At 40.6% G+C, this 20,078-nt stretch overlaps 1 protein-coding gene across 2 annotated transcripts in view; it reads right to left on the reverse strand.

Moving 5' to 3' along the window:
- Nucleotides 1–19,046, reverse strand: part of fbxl17 (F-box and leucine-rich repeat protein 17) — a 208,267-nt gene extending 189,221 nt beyond the window's left edge. For both annotated transcript variants that reach the window (XR_008415590.1, XM_053871447.1), the window contains exons 1-6: nt 18,852–19,046; nt 17,064–17,557; nt 16,308–16,688; nt 16,121–16,243; nt 15,779–16,036; nt 14,969–15,100 (exon numbers count right to left, since the gene is read on the reverse strand). Coding sequence is in view for 1 of the 2 variants with exons in the window: in XM_053871447.1 (XP_053727422.1) it covers nt 14,969–15,100; nt 15,779–16,036; nt 16,121–16,243; nt 16,308–16,688; nt 17,064–17,537 (1,368 nt within the window). In the remaining variant the exon portion in view is untranslated. The remainder of the gene's footprint in view (nt 1–14,968; nt 15,101–15,778; nt 16,037–16,120; nt 16,244–16,307; nt 16,689–17,063; nt 17,558–18,851) is intronic.
- Between the last annotated feature and the right edge of the window lie 1,032 nt (nt 19,047–20,078).

Here is a 20,078-nt window from a genome sequence, read left to right on the forward strand (position 1 = left end):
AGTACTATTCGATAAGATAAGACACTATTGTTGCGAAAATCATTGCGAGCTATATGAACTAGTCTCTCCAATTCTCATCACACCTTGATTCGGTGTGATTTCTGGATAACACTTGGTGAGACGCACAACTTTAACACAATTTATATATGCAAACCAAACCTGTTCCAGACCACCTTTGTATGTTTTTTTTTTGTTTTTGTTTTTTTTGTTTTTTGAAAGGACAGTTATTGGATGTGTTTTAAGGTGGATGTACTTTCATGTTGCTACATATAAGTGAGTCAACTAGGGTGTTTGTTTTATCAGTATTTAGAAGCAGATCAGCTTTCAGTAATACTTCCCAATTCCACTTTCCATGCCCCAAAACTGACACCAAGACCTCCTTCATAACTTCAAAAGCAGGATTAAAAAAAAACAAAAAACAGCTCTCTGTGATATTCTGCGAATGGACATCTTACATGTTGTTTCAGTCCTCTGTAGAGAGTACGGAACCACCTCTCTCTGGCAAATTGAGTCTGGCCACGGTTAGATATCAACAGGGACTAAGAAGTACCATTCTTTTATTGTTAGAGCAAAACTTTGATGAAAAGTTATTTCTCCTCATCCATCTCTGACTCTCCTGGCCAGTCATAAATCATCTTCACTGTGCCAAGTGTCAGCCGCAGTCCCATAGCAGTGAAGAGCTTATTCACCTGAAAAAAAAAAAAAACTAAGAGCAGATCTTCACTGCTCTGCCTGAATATTATTTTTGGAGAGCAAAATGTATTCTGGACCTTTTCAAACAAACATACAGGACGTGCATAATCTTGATCATCACCAAGAGGATCATTGCGATAACGTCAGGAAAGATCTCCTTAAATATAGTCAAGGCCACTCACCCTGCAGGCAGGATGTTTATTGTCAGTGTTTTCAGGGGCGACGTCTGTACTTAGACAAGAAGAATAAGCCTAATTTATTTGTAAGCTGTGTGAAGTCTTGTTGACAGGAATCAGACAAACCTTTTTAGCCTGTAAGTCCCTCATGGACTAGAGTCATAAAATTATTTGCCTGACTGCTCTGAGTTTTGCCAGAGCGTATCTGCAATGCTAATAAACTCCATTGATGCTGGCAGGTAATAGCATGCTACTGTAACTTTTCTACCTAGGCTCAGCACAGCTCAATCAGCCCCCTCCGAGGCCTCATGTCTACGAGTCCCTGCGGCTCACATTCAGCAACTTTGCATCTCGGTGTGTTAGCACACAAGAAGACGCAACTATACGTTTGGGATGGGCAATGAGACAGGCAGGCCGACCCGCCTTAGTGAGAGAGACCGTGTGCACACACACTCTGGCACATGCATAAGAACGCTGTGTCTAATATCGCCACGGTCCCCATCTCCCTTTAAGAGACTTGAGAGGAGAATAGGGAAAAATAAATACTCTGCTTTATTACATAGCAGGAGACGGTAGGGTGAAAAAAGGGAGACACATTTACGTGCATAACTTTCTGAAAGCAAGATGGCACACAACTCACACAATAGAAGCCAGACTATTGACTTAATGTTGAAGACAGTACCATCACAAGTCCAAGAAAGCCAGTTCACAGGTTTAGTGGAGGAAAACTTTCTTTTCCAACAAATTCTCACACTTCTTTACAAGTACATAGAGTAAAAAAAAAAAACAAAGGGAAGGACAGGAAAAACAATATAAGAATCTCTGTGATAGAGAAACGTCCTCTTCATCTGCTCGTGCCAGAAGGGTAGTCCTGAGTCCAAAAGGGCCTCAAATAAAGCAAAATTAGTGACCTTGGGGATATTCCTATGGTCTCCCTCAGTCTCCAGGGAGACATTAGTGGGTGTATACTTGGGCATTTGTGTGGGTGAGTGCATATGTGTGTCATGCAATTGTAATCTTGTTCGTCTGTGGCAGAAGGCCAGGAGACATGAACACCTGAATACAGTGAAAAGGGATGATAAAATAACATCACACAGCTTCTTGGAAAAAGGGAAAACGGATTATGGTTACCCTTAAAATCAATTGAAGACAAATGGAAGAAGAAAAAGAAGGCTCAGCAGCAACCAATGATTCTCTGGCATACACAACAAAAGCAAAAGTAAAATTGCAAAAGCCATCTTGAAACGCTTGTAAATGGAGTTAGCTTTTAAAGGACAAAGACTGTGCTTCCTTCAAAAATATTGGAAGTCCTTCCTGCAAGTTGTCATGACTCATCGGTCCCATGGATCTGTGTCAGTTTAAAAAATAAATAAATAAAAGATACCAATCTGAGAGCTCCATAAATCACTGGAAGTGCTGAATCCCAAAAGACATCCACAAAATCTGCCAAAATGATAGATTTGTTCTCAGGACACAATGTTTTGATTGCTAATATCATAGCGAACAGGTGTGTGGCAGATTGTGTAAAACTAAATTTAACTGTACATTCCAGTCACGGAAAACAAAATATTTTGCTTGTTTCAGTGCTGAGAGAATATATCATCAAGACTCTCAACACAAAGATCTTCTTTGTGGTTAAAAAAATTACAGTGGCATTCTCCTATAAGTTCCTTTTTGATGTATCTTGCATCTTACCGTTGGCTAATTTTGTGTCTACTCAATTCACATTATTAATTCAAAACTGAATGGCTTGTTTCCTGCCGACGCAGGAAAGTGAAGAGGAGTCTAAGTGAACAGCTTTATTGTCAGAGCTTTTTAAAGCACACTTCTTTATCGTTCTCATATCTCTAATGTGAAAAGTTACCACTGATCTTTCGCATTGCTTGAAGGTAGCTTTGACTACGCTTTCAGTTAGTAACTGAAGTATCTGAAGACACAGCTTCATGTTACAGTTTCAATGATTAAAACGTTGCAAGTCAAAATTGAACAAATCTTTGGCACATTTGCAACCAAAATCAGGCTCTTTAAACATAGAATCATAAATCTACAACGGAAAAGTGCATTTATGTGGGCTAGCTGTGCCAATAAGGTGACTAATGCACCATATAATAGTTTTCACATTTTTCAGCTCTTTAAAAATGTAAAACAAGAGTCGTTATGGTTTATTAACTCGCCGTCAAACAAGCAGATGGCGTCGCTGTGACGTAATGGGCATAAATTTAAAGAGCTGCTGTAACCAGTTCTGCATCATACCTAACCAGACTTTAAAACATAATGACTCCACGATGGAGAACTTTTTCTTTCTTTCACTGTGTAATGCTCGAAACAGTCCTCACGACATTGGAAATACCTGGCAAACTCACTTGAGCCCCCCCACTGGGGCGCACCAAACCACCCACCATTCTGACCTTCACCCGTCACATGGGCTTCATATTTACAGCCCATCAGCCTGCACTCAGCCCCGACTGTCAATCAGCAGCCAGCTCACCTCGATGCCAATCCTTAAACATGCCAAATACCCCGGCCGCCTCCAACCAAAATTGGTGGCTTGAAATTCACCAGTACTAAAGATAGCACTAAAGTCATTTGAGGCCCATTGTTACTGCAGCACAATGGACATTTAACAACACTAATTGTGCCACTCACCATTTTGTTTTCAATGTGTCTTTGTACAACAAAACTAAAGCCAGAAGAAGCTACATGTGTGGCGCACCTGTTGTCTGACCACAGATGGCTGAATGGAATAAAACACATTCTGTTTGAGCTTCAATTCCTGAACAACAGAGCTGTCAAACTCAATCATAACTGCATCAAAGGTTTGTGTAATATCTCAGTGAGACAGACCTGGCAATAAGAGACTAGTAAACTGTTTAAACATAATTGTATACATATGTAATAAAGCACTAAAAAGTTGTTGCACTCTATAACTCTTTGAGGTGCTCTGAATGAGGCAAAAATGTTTTGGATGTGAAAGTCATATTTTGGCACAGGGACACGATAGCTGCCATTTGTCAACACTTATTATTCACCATCGCAGTCCTGGGTTGGAATATAGAGGTCAGACTTTATTTCAAACACACACACACCTGTGAACGTATCCGCTTCCAATGGCTCATGTTTCCATCCCTTCAGGAGAAAAGTGGGCCAACGGCTTCGGGTAGTGCAGCACGCTTGGAGCTCTCACACGCACAATAACACACACATCATCCCCTGCAGGTAGATGCCTAGGAAGGGGGCCACTGATTTCAGAACCCCTGCATCTCAATGACAACCACACATCCGCAGGGATTTATCTAAATGCAAATCAAGTGACTTTACTCAACAACACATAATTTCCCCTGGATGTCCCAAAATACAGCTAGTTAGACGGCCAGGCAGCATTTGGGTTCAGATTTTCCCGGCTCATCTGTGCCCTGTGGGGCGCACTTATTTTTACTACTTTCACTTCTAATTATGTGCTAATGTAGTCGAGCCAAAATCCCACAGAAGGTAGGCTGCAAACTGACGATAGAGGTTGAAGACAGAGGAAGGAAAAGTGGTGAAGAGTCAAGGACAAGAAAGCAGAAGAAAGGAAAGTACAACTTGACTTTCCAGCTACACAGCGTGTTTGAAAAACAAAACAAAGCTGAGATTAGAGAACGGAAATGTTGTTCCGATATCTGCTAATGAGGCAAACCTGCTTTCCTTGCCAGATAACTTCAAGGTTGTTTCACACTTTCAGGGCAATGTGGGTGGTGATCACTAATAATCACATTGCCGAGATCAAAATTCATTTCAACACGACCTATCGAACATCAGCTTCATGACACCACAAATAAATGTGTGCGCAAAATTTGCTGCAGATTTGCAATTTAAAAAAGGTTAAAAAAAAAAAACAGGTCATGTAGACAAATGACCTGATGATACAAAGTGTGAGCTCAAATAGCGTCTGGAAAAACTGAATTAACAGCAAGGTAGACAACTGAATAGCTGTTGAAACATGAGCCATACCATTCTTTTTTTCTCATCTGAAAACAGGTGCCGACCAGAAAACTCTAGAATGCACCGATATGTAATATAATAATATATCTTTCCTTTACAGTCATTAAACTTGACCTTAGACGTGTCAAAGAAGCAGCAGGGTCATGTGACCTGTGATGTAAGCCACGGTGTAAACTAATCCACACCACCAAAAAGGTTATGTGGAGCCTTCACGATAGAAAACCGACCTCCTGGATGTCGCTAGATGCCTCCTCCACTTCTGCATAACTGTTAATTAGCCGGGCTAAGTGCACCATTAATCGATTGCCTGCCTTTGCGCTATATCTCATAAGATCGTTGCACTCTAGCAAACACTGGCGGGGGGCAAAATGGCGTTTGTAGAGTCACACTGGTGAACGAGTCAGGACAGTGAGAAACAGTTGAGTGGGACGTATATGAATATTCATAATTAAGTGGTGGATAAGTTATCAATAGTATTATTATTGTTCACCAGGCAAAGACAAAGAAAAGCTCTACAACTGTGTGTGTTGCCACAACAAGCCATCCACTATAACCCATCTTGCACAGCCAACCTCGCCACCTTTCTAATGATCACACTTGTTTCCAGTGGCAGCAGGTCAACAGAGGGCACTGGAGCACTGTCCCACACCTCATAGACCCTGCATAAATCTATATGGTACATAAACTTTTTTTTTAAACAAACCTTTTCCTGATCATTTTTTACTTTGATGGAAAGTGTTCAGACTAGTGCATTACAACGTGACACCTATAGAAATGAGTGACTATATTTAAGAAGAAAATGTTTCCTGCTGGTTGTGGGGCAAAGGACAAAGTATCCTTTCAGCACACCAGCTCAGTCGAGCACAGACATAAAATGTGCTTTTGTCGCAAAATTGTGACAAATCAAGCTGCAAATATGGAGTCGGATGTAGTCACCATATATCACAAGCAGATGGCGGACACCTCTAACTTTAATCTGAGTAACATTTGAGGGCATGTTTCTATTAAGTTTTTAGAGTAAATAGAGTTTGAAAACTACAATCTCAAGGACACAAGGGAGGCTGTTGCATAGTAAAAGCATAACAGAGAACAAGAGAGCTGATAGCGCCAGACATGGAAGAAGCTCCTGGAGAAAATACATTCACGGTCCCACACTAAATAAAAGTGATGATGCCAAGCTGGCATTAGTGTTGAGCAAGAGACGAGGACCACTATAGACAGAGGATCTAATAAACATCTGTAAAAGCTATGTAATTCACTGTGGCCACTACCAGGTGACGTCATAATATACACATTAGAAGAGTGAATTTACTTCCATCCCAAAGTCTGGATCATACTGAAGAGCTTTCTAACAGTATACCTTTGTCTTTGACCAATTTCAAGCTACATCCTTTTGTTGAATATTCAATTGAAAAAACCCAGGCGCTAATAATCTTGAGGAACAATGTGGAATTGCCTTCAGCAAAAACAACAGCGTTGCTAAGTCCATTATTTCATATTGACTTGATCCCTCACTGAACATAACTCATATGAGGCAGAAGTAAGTTACCATCATGACCACCAGTGCTCACATCATGCACACCATTTGAATGTGCTTAACGTCAATAAATAACAGTAATATTCATATCCAAGATAATAAAAAAAAACTAGATAACAACTTTCATAAAAATAAAAGCTCTAAAGAGACACACGAGGAAAATCAGTTCAGGGTGTGGAACGAATATAAGTCAAAGCCGAGTTTCAGGTGAGCAGAAAGTAAATCAACCTCTTCGGTCCCTTTAGTGAAATAAAACATGACAACTGATGAAAAAACACGCTCATAAATGTCATAAAAAGAAATAACATTTCTTACACCTAACAGCTCGCAGAAAAAAAAACAAATAAAAAGAACTGCTGTGGAGAGACAATATGGTCACCTGATAGCATCAATAAAAGATATAGTAGCAAGGTGATAAACGTCACGCTGTGCAGTTATTGTGCAGCTTTTTCATTCAGCTGAGAAACCAATTCGAAGCAAAGTGCTTCGATGAGTCAAGACAATCCAAAAGACTATTTAAAACTTTCAATTAATTTTCATCTATAAAATGAGGTTTGCAAGGTGGGTGTATGGATTTCGACAGTGAAATTAATAAATTCGGTGAAAATTGCAATTGCCATTGATTTTTTTAATTTGTGTTAATAGTGTTTTGTCTTTGTTTTAGAAAGAAAGAGTCACATTTAGCACACTTTTGCTCTTTGGCATTTAATCTGTTCTTAATGTGACTAAATAGGCATGCAAAAAAATATACCTGCTTGCATTCAGTTTTTGCTGAATTGTTTTGTTTGCATTTTAAAGTATACCATTAAACTACAACTAGCAAATGATGTTATCTGCATGCTGCTGAACTGAATGTCTACAATAGTAGTGTGCTTTATAAAGAGAAAAAGGTATGTGCAGTCATGGAATTGGAACTTTCAACACTTGAGAGGAGTAGAATCTTGGAAGAAACGTAGCTCGACCACAGAGCGGATTGAGACTAAATGACTCAGTTACTGTAGAGCCTCCCATGGTAAGCATTTCAGCAGATTGAGGGAGAAAAAAAATCCCACCACAAAAGGAAAAAGCTCTAAAAGTGCTCTCACCAATACTACAATTACGAAAAGAACTATTCCTGTTGCAAACCAAAAACATACCAACGTGTAACACTGCGCGCGTCTGAATAAATCAAAACTCTGAGAAGTCTGTGACAACACGTGTCAAAGGAGAAGCGATTGAGAACATTGAGCTCTTATCAATACCCTGATCTGAGCCAACCACCAAAGCCTTCAGTGCGGATACTCGATGAAAAGTATTAGAGGTCCACCTATTAGCTGAAAAAACATTTGTCTGTGCCGCTCCACAGCAGTGAAACATTTACACAGGGAAGGTAAAAATAGCAACCGCTGAGACAGAACAAGGCTTTCCAGTGGCCGGAGAAGCACATGACCAGAAGAGAAGAGCAGACCCAATGAAAACACATGAAGGCAGAGCGCGACAGTCTTTAATTGGGATTCCCTTACCTGTTCGGCCGGTGCCCTCATTAACCCCGACGGCTCGTTAGAGTCTGGTTACAGCAGCATTCTCCAGGCCCATCTTCTGTCACACCTTCATTAAGCCCATCGACCCACTGTGCTTATTAAACACATTCATTACCCCCAGTATTGAACGGCTGCTCGCTCTGGCCCCACATGCATCACAGGGGGAGGCTGAGGGCTGGTGTTGGGAGCAAGGTGAGGCAGGAGACGCAGGAACTGTGCAGAGGGTTCACGCACACAAATGGACGGGGAGAAGGAACAAAAGAAAAAAAAACGCACGAACAAGGCATTTATTCGTCATTCAGCCACTTATCAATCATGGCTAATGAAGACAGTGATTCGAGATGGTTTAGCCTCTCCATCACTAAGACAGCGGGGCGATAGGATGATGAGAGAGAGGTAGGCGGGGGAGGACCTGGCTTGTTGAGAGTGATGGAGTGAGCAAAGAGTATCATGAGTGAAGGAAGTTTAGCATTTGTTGAAGAAGGGAGGGCTCTGTCTTGCGCTCGCGACCCCTCAAGGACGACTTTTCATCAGCACGCATACAAGCAAAGAAAAGCCATCGGTCCTGGCTACTGCCACTCGATTTCAAAGATGATATTATCGCCAGCCTCTTAAAACTCAAGGAAAACTCATGATCAAAAGACAGAATTAAGGGGAAGAACGAAAAAAAAAGCCTGAAAAGTGATAACGTGGCACAAAGGCGGATCCAAACAATACAACAAACACTTAAGTCAAGGAGTCTCACTGCTAAAGCCTGGCATCAATGACAGTAAAATATCAAGTGTTGTGAGCCATTTCTTGAAGTAACATGAGTAAAAGCTGTTTCTTCAGTATTCTCTAAATGTGCTTAATAATAGGATGGAAGAGATTCTTTGTGGATCAAAAATAGCTCTATCAAGATTTGCTCTACAAACAGAACAAATATTTCAGCAGCAGCTCAAAATCAGAGATGCCTCTTAAGTTATAGACGCCCCCATATAAATGTTGCATTATCATTTCAAAGATAAGGTGCACCAGGCGGCCAGGGGGGCAAATCCAACCGACCAAGTCATTTTTACAACTAGAAGGAGCTTGAAACATGTATAATTAAAAAGAGATTCGAAGTGTACTAATGACTAGAATACCTCAAATACATGTTGACATCATGACACACAAAGACTTGTGTGAGAGTTTCAAGCAAGCAGAGATGACCAAAGTCTTCCAAAAACCACTAAAATTGAAGCAGACACACGGGCATCAAAGGAAAGATGGGAATGCGAGCTCATGTCTCTTGTGTTATGAGGTTGAGTCAATGAAGGACTACACTTTATGTATCTGGACACGAACCACGGAGATGTGTTATGAAAGCCTTAGCTTCAAATTCAAAGGGCAACTACCTACATACCATATTCTGGCATGACTCCAGTTTCTATTGTGATCTTCCGTGTTCGGAGTTGTCCACAATGTTAGCAAGACAAAATGTGTGAAAGAACAGTGTTCATCCATTTCCAAGCAATTTACTTAAATAACAAATACGGCAACTACACATTCCATATGCCTACAGATCTCATGACGTCCTTGGTCCGATTAGGTCAATAATGCTCTTCTCGTCTCGCTTCTGTGTTTGATATTTTCGATCAGTTGAAACCAAAATGGAGTCGTGGGCACAGCACATCTGTCATTTTTGTAGTCCCTGTCACTCTTTCAAGGCAAGGATTTTGCGCCAGTCAGCAATATTAAACTATTAAAGTAAACATAAACTAGATATAACTACGCATTAAAATGATGTGCATTTTGATGCAAAGCTACTCTATTAGTATGCCAAATTTGATTGCTGGAAAAAAAAAACAATACAAAACCGGGTCCTATAAATTAGTGCCTAACAAAAAATATAAAGCAATAATTAAGAGACTACAGTACTGCAAGGTCTGTCAAGAGCATAAAGGGATGACCAGCATGGGCTGGCTTATAGTCTCTCAACAGTGCCAAGTGAAATGGTGGCACCAGAGCAATACCACAAAATATCAGAGAAATACCACCAAAATAAGATAAAATAATAAAAAAATCGAATAAAAGTGTGGATTTTGCAATATTTTCCGCCTTTGCTTCAGCGCTAAACCATATGAACTTGAAATACATTATTTCACGTCAACAGAGAGCCGCTATATTCTATTTGCTTACATCCCAGGCCATCATAAGTCCTATCACTCACATGTGAGAAAAGCATGTGTGCTGACATCATCAACAAAGATGTGGTGCCAGAATAAAAGACTTTCAGTCAAAGTTTAACAATAATGCATGACAGCTTTAGCCGTCTGTTCACACTCGCCCACCAGGAACATAAAAAAGAAGTTTTAAGCAGTAAAAAGAAATAAATGTGGGTTTGATCTCGGCTTTACTCTCCAGCTGCAGTTCCTCATCAGAGCTGGCGATGAACGGAGGAGGAACATGACTCACAGTCACATTTTTTAGGGCTTTTCCCGGAACTGATCGATCTTCCGGCAAATTCTTGTCAAGAATTAACATCCTCGCATTCATCGTCAGCTTTTTAAGCCTAATTGTTTTAAATTCTTCGCTGAGGTATGAGAATAAACTGAGCTGGGAAACAACAGATCTAGAAAACCACCTTCAATCGAAAGAAAAATTGGATAATATTTCTAGCACCCAAAAGGTCGGTTCAAATCTAATGGAATCAAAAATGTGTCAGTTAAATATTTTCTAATATCCTCAAGTTTGTTTAGTCTACAGGAAAAGTTGGAAGAAGTTGGCTGCCCTCTCGATCACCTGACGGTGCCGTTCAGCTATTGGTCGGTCGTGTCGCGCCCTCTGCTGGGAGAGAACTAACACAGCAACACAACTGAAGTTCCCAAAACCTTGAAGTGTACTTGGCATTTAAAAGTGAACTGGCACCGAGCCTTGGATGTAACAGTCTTCACGGTGAGGTCAGATTGGTTCTGTGATGTAATGCTATTAAAATCTGACATTTACGTTAAAGATGTCAGCGTTTTATAACAGGATTTAGTTTAAAGCAACTTTTATTTTTTCTCCAGAAAACATTGACATGGAGGTGTCAGCGGCAACATTTGACCAGGTTCCCATTACAGTAAAGGAATGTAGCTCATTTTTATAAATACCTCTCAACATGGTCCAAGCGATTCAAATGGAACTTGATGACTAAATATCCCAAGTCAACCACAGCAATCCCTACTCTAAAAAACAGGACATTTAACCAGGTTGCAGTCACTAGAATGAGATCTCAATGTGGGTATCAGATTTAAGCAATGCAACAATCACTCTTATATGCAACAGCACTATGAAGCATTTTATAAAAAATAGCTGTCAAAAAGCAGATGAATCCAATCTTCAAGTGGTGTAGACATAAAACAATTTTTTAACGAAAAAAATAAGAGCATCAGTCATGTGGGATGTATGATTTAAGTTCATCTTAAATTGTTGCTATAACCAACACGGAGGCAAAACTTGAATATGTTCCTGCAGTGTTCAGATATGAAGTAAAATTCTGCTTCAGTGATTGTAAAAAGAGACACATAAGAAACATCTTTGCATTTATGTCACTGCAAGGGGAACAACCACGATATAAATGCAACTACAACATTCTTCAAAACTAGAAAATTTGTCTTGCTTCTCTAACTGCCTTACTGTCACAGGGGTTTTAAGTCTGCTGTCTCTTTTGCGATACAAAAACCTTGTATGTCCCCATTTGGACCCAAAAGTCGACTTTAGAAAAAGTCATTTGAACTTTGTTATTGATAGAGAGTGGGAGGAATGTCTAATGCAGCTCAGACGTGACTCATGATGAAAAGAAAACTGGCGAGCGCTATCGCTCAGGAGCCATGCTTTGTGAGGCTAACATTTAAAAAACAGGTTTTTTTCTTTTCTTGTTTGTTTTCCTACTCTTTTTTTTCAATTGTTTTGTACTCAGGCATGTGGCCGATGGAACATATTGACAGAGTCTGAGCGCAGCGAGCTGTCTAAGTCAGTGCTCATTAATGCACCTGATCACTCTTCGGGCAAAGACCAATCAGCCACCAACACTCCCATACACAGGAGCTTTTTAGGGGACACGGATCGATGTGGAGGCACTTCTAAAGATCAATGGAGGAGGAGATTGAGGAAAGGCATATGCAGGTCGCTCAGAATGCATGCTGTTTCCTACTTTTGAAAACAGAAGTTTTAAATAAAAGTCACAATGCCAGCATATTACATTCTAAAGATCGGCACTTCCATGGCATCACATGCGGTCATTTGTATTTCACAATATTAATGTGAGAAAAGTGCAGCATTTATAGGATCAAACCGATTTGGCACATTAAATCGGATCAGAGTCTGAGATTATTTTTGTCTCTCTGTGCTTGTCTATCGCAACAGTAAATTCACTCATAACAAACACTTCACAGTCACGTTCGTCAATGCAACTAAAGCAGGATAAAGGTGTTTCCCTGACGTCACGATTTGGATAGCAACACAGATGAGCGACCATGTTGGAGGCATTCGGGGGTGAACACAGGGCTGGATGAACATTAACAGTGCAGTGAAGAAATGTCCTAAAGCACGGAAACACAGGAAATGCAAAAAGGAAGGCTTTCGGTCAATGAAAAGGATGCAATATTTGCAAAGGTTGTGTTCTATTTGTGCTGGAGATCCTTAGATTTGGATCATTAAACGGCCTAAAAAGCAAAAAGCCACTCTAGAACCTGTTAAAAAGGAAAAGAAGCCTCCAAAGTGACAAAACAAGAGACTTTTTAAGAGACAGCTGTGATGTTCTGCACCTCAGGCACTGCTGAATCATCATGCTTAGCTTGGTTAAAAATGTATACTTCTAAGTATTTGTCACATTTAATTCCACATGCCCTGTGTTATTCAATCACTGACCAATAGCTACAAGCAAAGAAGCGGCGATAATTACCTATTTTCTGTCCGGTAATGCAGGAACTCATTCAGTGCATATGCTTTGTTTACCAGCCGAGTGCTTCCAACATGGCGACTTCTAATTTTAATGACACACTGTGAAAACCCAGTAACAAAACCACTCACCGCCATCGATGAACATTAATTTCAAAACAATGTGAAACTAATGTAGTGAACAAAACACTGATACAAATAACAGGAATAATGTAATAGTCTTTACTTGGACGAGTTTCCGTGCTACAGATGCTCAAGCAACGGAAGTGTCACTGACTGGTAGTGTGACTCATGGCCAAAATGAGAAACCATTGTCTTTTTATAATGCCATATTTTGTTGTTACATTGTTGCCTATCACTTTATTTTATCAAATTTATTACATTGAGCAACTAAAAGTCCAAATTAATGTCCAACCAAAGAAAAGTGCTGCACCTCTTCATTTGAAACCTTACGTTTTGTTTATGATTTATAAAGACAAATACATTCCACCAAACAGAGTCTGACAACTACAGCATTTAATTTACATTAATCAATTGTACAACTTTGACATAAATCAGAGTAAATAAGAACGTTTCAACTGAGTGTGCAGTCTGAGTGTGTGTGCATGAGTCTGTGCATACACGGGCGCTTTTGTAAAGTGGTCATGAAATAAAAATAATATTTTCTATCCATCACCAAGCTGCTCCTTGACAGGTGACAACCATCGCTTCTCTTCCCCTTTACTGTAAAGCACCTAATTTAATCGGCAAACATCAATATCATGCGCTGTTTATTCTTGACTGGGCTGCTGGGGTGTCGCCCTCGTTTCTCTGCCAGTAAAATCCAGACTGCTGTCAGATCATGAGTGGAGGCTTCACACACACACACTCACATGTGTACAGCTCAGAGAGGAAGTGCTGACCGAACATGCTGAGCAGTAATTACACCTAAATTGAGGGCAGGTGGCAATCTACAAAAGGTCATCTGTAATTCCTCAATACATTTTCCACATTTTGGATTAATTAAAATGGTTAATATATGTGCCCAGGTTTAATGTGTGTTTGCCTTAATAAAGCAATGGAGAATCTCTTCATCAGGCAGTAGGGAAATTAAGTGCACAGTATTTGATTTTAACAAGACTGGAGAGCAGATAAAGCGTTTTCATCAGAGAGGAAATGAAAGCACAAAAGTGCTTCCACAGCAGGTTGTATTTTGGCATTAATTGAAATGAACAGCTAAAAGAAAGGTGACTAATGGTCATTACCAAAGTTTTTAAATCAATTGCGAGCTGACTCAAGACATGCGACTTCTGTGTAGCACTGAAAGGCAAATAAAAGGCAGGTGAGAGACCTGCGATTCTCAAGGCTTTTCGAGAGAAGAGAGAGGAGTATATGAAAGGAAGACTGGTGGGAAAACACTTCAGTGGTCGGAAACAAGCTCTGAAAGGTAGCAGCGAGACAGACCCCCAAATAAATAGTGGATGAGCGTCAATAACAAATGCAGGGTTGATGTCTGAGGAAGTGCTGGGGAGATACGCACAAGTCACCTCTGCGTTCAGAGCACACCTTCAGCCGCAGGTTAGCTTTTGCCTTGGGCTGATTGTGGCCCGGGGCAGAAGAGCAATGAAACAGAATTTTTCAATTTGTCAGCTTTAGACAAATTTCGAAGACAGTCGCTACAGGAGTTTGTTGATAGTTTGGAATTTAAAATATTCAAAAACCTCAGACGGAGCAAAAAGTCGACCTGCAAGATCGCAGTTACTTAAATATCTGTGTAAGCTCCAAGCTTCAAGACGAAAGATTCAGCCGTCAAAAATCCCACCCAGAAAACAGTTATTTGCTTCCTCAAACTTTATGAAAAGAACCGCCCTCACGTAGAGACTGCCCCTACGCTGAGGGGAGCCCAGAGCCCCTTCGAGGAACCCTGAAGTCTTATTTTCAGCACACCAACTCAACACCAAAGCATTTTCCATTAATTATACATCAAGTTCACATTATTTTATAACAATAATCATCTTGAAAATTTAATCACTGTCAGAATGAATATCAATCGGACAATCTGTTTTAAAGTTTGCTTAAGGGCCCCAGTTAGAAAAACAATTAGCAATCGCTGGATGAATAAATATTCATGGAAAGCAACACAAACAGCATCTGAGATGACAGTAAAGACTCCAACTTACGAGTTTATTTTCCTGCAAGTAGAGTCTTTGAAGTTTTGGACATCCTCGGGCCAACGCCACAATGCCGATGTCACTGACACCGTAGCACTGACCTAAGTGGAGATCCTTCAGTTCACTGCAATGCTCCCCGAGCTGAAACCAAAGGCAAGAGTCAGTTTGTTGGAGCACTCTTATGTTCCCAAGATGTCTCCACAAACCAAATCCACATTTTGTTTCAGCTTTAAAAATTTATAAAAAAAATATTTAGGCCTACAGTGGGGAAATACACAGTGGAAGAAAGAGGTTTTCTGACACCATTAAAGACACAATGGTGTCAAATCCCGATCACAAATAAAAATCATGGAAAATATTTGTGTTTCAAAAGGAGTGCCTGCACAGACACAAAACAATAAAATATTTTCTTTGTTTAATGTTTACATGAAAAAATTGGAAAACTAAATTAATAAATTAATAAAACTAAATTTAATATTTTTTTACACTGTTGATATTGAAGTCAAATGAAAGTGAATGTGTTCAGAACTGATTTGGAAAATGCTATTTTCCACCACAATAAGTCGATCAATAACTGACTCGCTATGGGATTTCATGGCAGCTCTGCTGCTTAAGAACTAAACCAGGTGTTGTAGAGAAATTAGTTTCCCCCACAGGATTTAAGTTGCCTACAAACTAGTTATTCATGTGACTGGGATGGTAAAGACAACTTTAATTAACAATCCTAAATGATACATTTCCAATGAACATTGTCATGTTCACATTTGTAAGCAACTGTCAGTAAGTATCTAACTTAAAAGAATAGTGTGAATACACAACCTTTTTCAGCGCTCCATCTGTCAACTTGTCCTGGTTGCCAACATGCACTTTCACCAGTAGAGGGCAATGTTTGGCCAAAGCGGAAATTGATATGTCTCCAAGCTGCTTGCAGCGATAGGCTGTGTACTTCTGCAGGCCTGGATATTGCGAGGCCAGAGCAGAAACACCATGGTCATGGACCCCACGGCAATCTGAGATGTTTATCTCCAGCACATTCTGTCTCCGAGAGGCGATTTTCACAAGAAGTTCATCAGTGATCTGCAATGGGAAGTTGGGTAAATGTTGGCAAAAAGAGGTCATTTAAACAGTGAGACATTTCAAAGCACAACTCTGACTGCTTACTTGTTGTAGGCCACTCAGGTCGATTTGCTTCCAGAACTGAAAGTCCAAGCAGAGATCCCTCCAGTATTTACAGACCAGGGAGGCACACAAGCAGCGCTCCTTCACTGTCAAGTGTGAGAGCACCTACAAAGAGAAAAGTAATGAATAATTTGGCAAAAGCAAACTGTGGATTTGAAAGTCTGCTAACCTTTAGAAGGATGGAGGAAGGCAGATGGTTGATACCCAAGTGGTCTGCGGCATCGCAATCTTTGGCCAGGCCATCATCATGGTAATGAAAGCTGCAGGGTGATGATGAGTCTGAAGTATGAGCTGAATCGGCTTGAAGATCGGGTCCACAACAGCCGGCAGCTGGTGTGGAAGAAGAGGAGGATGAAGAGGAAGAGGAGGAGGAACCGGGAAGAGGACAGGCGGGGAGGTGGCAGTGGCTAGTTTCAGCCTGGGAAGAAGCCTCTCCTCCGCCACCCACCACGCTTCCGTTTTCCAAACCTCCGTCCGGGGTTGCAAAGGCACAGCGTGGCTGCTTGCAGGGGGTGCACCTCTGAACCTCCGAACACTTCCTCTTGCACACCTGAACAGACACACAAATGCTAGAGATTTTCTAATTGTAATATATTTAGAAATACATTCTAAAACAACACATCAAATAACATACTTCATTTGTCTAACATACTTCTAATTAAAGAAGGGGATTGAAAGACCAGAACACTGAAACTGGGGCCACCATGAAACACCACTCACGAACTACTACTCCCTGTATACGGGTTAAAACAGAGGGAGTGTGACAGTGAATGACTTGCAAATCTTTCATGACAGTGATGCTACTAAATGATTTGGGAACATTGTCTCTTGGTTACACAAATGGATAAATATAAGTCACATTCACATTGTTGACACTCGACGGACATTTCCCTGCACAACACCACACACACTGATCAACACTCACCATCTCTGAGCAGTCACTGGTGCAGCTTGGCACAGGTAAGGGGAGAGTCACTGACACCCCAGCAGTCCGAAATAAACCTGGTGGCGGGATTAATTTTGCAGGTACTGTTGACAACAGGCTCCGCCCCTGGCTTTCCCAGATTGCTAATTCTCGTGAATTCAACAAGAATTTGGAGCAGTCGTCTGGAGACGCAAGAGTTGCGTAACGCTCAGCGAGCTTTGATGCAGCTGCTGCCCCGATACCAACACCAGGTACACTGATTCCAGTGACACTGTTGTGGCGGCCCGCACTGCCGTTGACGCTGGTCTCGAAGTGGTCGCTGTCGTCGTCAAGTCCGCTGCTGTTGCTGTGGACAATGAAGCACAGCATGCAAGGGCCCTGCAGGAAACAGTTCCTCTTCTTCTTTTTTCTGTGATTTAGTTTGCAAGTCCTCTTCTTCAGGCGGTAACCATTTTTCGAAAGAAGATGGCCCATATAGATGATTCAAGGAAACTCTGAAAGACAGAAGCAAACTACTTTTAAACAGAATGTGTCTATGGTGACCACAGTGTTGCTGATGAAAATTATATTTCAAAGGCATATAAAATAATGAATAAAGTCTGAAGGAAATAGGAACGAGTGGACAAAGTGTAGGACACAAGTGAGTCCATCATATCCAACACCCCTCATCCTTTCCACTTAGACCTTAGGCCAGAACTCAATTGTTGCAGCAGCAATCACACTCTATAACAGTGTGTAACCTTCATTGGATTCGCCTCTGGTTCAGTGTTGACATCGCTAAGATCACAAAGCCTTGTCGACAAAGGACCTAGCTTATGCTGTAAAGTCTTTGTATTCCAACTTTTAACTCAAATGTAACTGAAATCTTAATGTGTCAGTTACTATCTTATCTGTAACATGCTAATGAATTATTAGACTTCATGTCTTTACTTTATAAGATACTACTCTGAATCCACTCAGAATTGGATCAGTTCAGTAAAACAGCTTATAAAATTACTTGAAACGGGTACAAAAGAAATTCCAGAGACATAAATGCTTAACCACTACAACTGACAAATATAAAGAAAGCCGTTTGAAGTTTTAATGACTCTATTTTTTTTTAACTTTCAATACAGAGATGATATATAAATTACAGACTGCAGAGATAAACATAATGATATTGTCAAAAGTGATAATGTTGTGAAATTAATGGACGGACTACTGGGTGCAAAATTGTAAACTAGCCTGAAACTTGGAAAGCCATTTACTTAAATTTGAGCAGGCCAAAAACACCTTTAAATGGCCTGTGATTTGAAAAGAAAATTGCACAAAGCAAATGATGAATATTTATAAAATATCCTTTTTGGGACTCATCACACTACAAATATGCAGCTGAGATTGGACAGACAGGAAACTGTAATGATTACGAATACAGGTTATAATAGTATAACAGTTTACTATTGACTACAGTTTACAGCTGAGAACAAAACTAGTGATTAACGACCACGACTGAGCAGTTTGAATGCACTTACATGGCTACATGTGCTGCTTTGTATTCATGTATGTTAGGGGATTACAAAGGAAAGAGTGAATGGCAGCAAGGATGTAAACATGGAGCAGGTGGTTTGCTACATATAGCAGCGCCGCATTTTATCATGATATAGAATAAAACCGTACACACATTTCAGACATTTAGTGGTTGCATTGCATATTTCGAGAGTAAAGAGGTGACTGAGCGAGGAGCTTTCTAGCCAACACAAACGTATAGCTCGACCCATCACTGGATGCTAAGTTAGCTGGTTGTCTCACCAGTTGACACGGCTCTCCAGACTGCCCACGGTGCTTTCATACTACTGCAGTGGTGCTGGCCGAGATGGACGCTGAGAATGCTCGCGAACGAACACACAGAAAGAGCCTGCTGTAGCGCCAAAGAGTTTTCACTCACACACTGGCAGCCCTGAATCTGGAGCTGCTGTTTCTGAGGACAACACTTCCGCACCGTCAACTGGATCACGACGGAAGCCGACGAGGCGATTCTCGTCCGTTCCACTAGAAGTTGACGGTGACGGTGTTGTCACGACTTTAAGAAGTATTAAAGTGGATAATGTTTTTTTTTTTCATGTTTCTAATTCCACGCTTTTAACAATGCTCTGGTAATTCGTGGTCTGCAACATATATGTAATATACAGCGAGGAACATCGCATCAAAATGTGTTTTAAAAGCCCGCTCATACTTTATATCATTTCACCCACTATAACAGTAGAAAATAAACAACCCATAACTAGTCCATATCTCGTGACTGTAGCCACATAGTGTCCACGTGTCCGACAAAAGAGAAGTGGGAAGCAAAATAAACATGAATATTGTTGTAGCTCAACGAGTTGAACCCTGGGTTCCCAGGTCATGCATTCATTGACTTTCAGGGCAGGGCTTCAGTGTCCATTGCTATTTGAACGGCAAACAATGTCCACACAAAACTTGAAAATGCTTAAACAGTCAGAACAGGAAATACTGCTATAAGGTTCGGTCAAGAATTATTTGATGAAATGTATAAATATTTGCTACGTATCAACTTATTCTCCGATATGAAATGCTCTTCTCATATATTGTTTTGACTTGAATTTCACTTTTTTTTTTTTTTTTTGGTACTTATGCAATATTGTTACTGCTGTTTATTTTACTTAACTGAATCACTGTTTAATCATGGCAGTGTGGTGCAGTGGTGGTTAGTGGGAACTCGGTATGTTTCCACTCTCATTTTCTCTCGCAGATAGAAAAAAAAAACATTTTCATTTGTGGCTTTTCTCAAGTGTGATCCTTCTTTCGGGCTGGGGACAACCTACCTGTCCAGGATGACACCTGACACTCATCCCATAGAGCCCCAGGCACCTGGCACGAAATAAGCCATGTAAAAGGTTTTATTTTCCCCCAGCAACTATGTTTTTTTCCCCCACTCAACGAACACAGAGCAAACAATTTCCTGTGAAATCATCGTCAGGTTTTATCGCTTTAAAATGGCAAAGACATGGTGTTTGT

Source organism: Synchiropus splendidus, chromosome 7 (assembly GCF_027744825.2).
Source record: "Synchiropus splendidus isolate RoL2022-P1 chromosome 7, RoL_Sspl_1.0, whole genome shotgun sequence".
NCBI classification, from domain to species: domain Eukaryota; kingdom Metazoa; phylum Chordata; class Actinopteri; order Syngnathiformes; family Callionymidae; genus Synchiropus; species Synchiropus splendidus.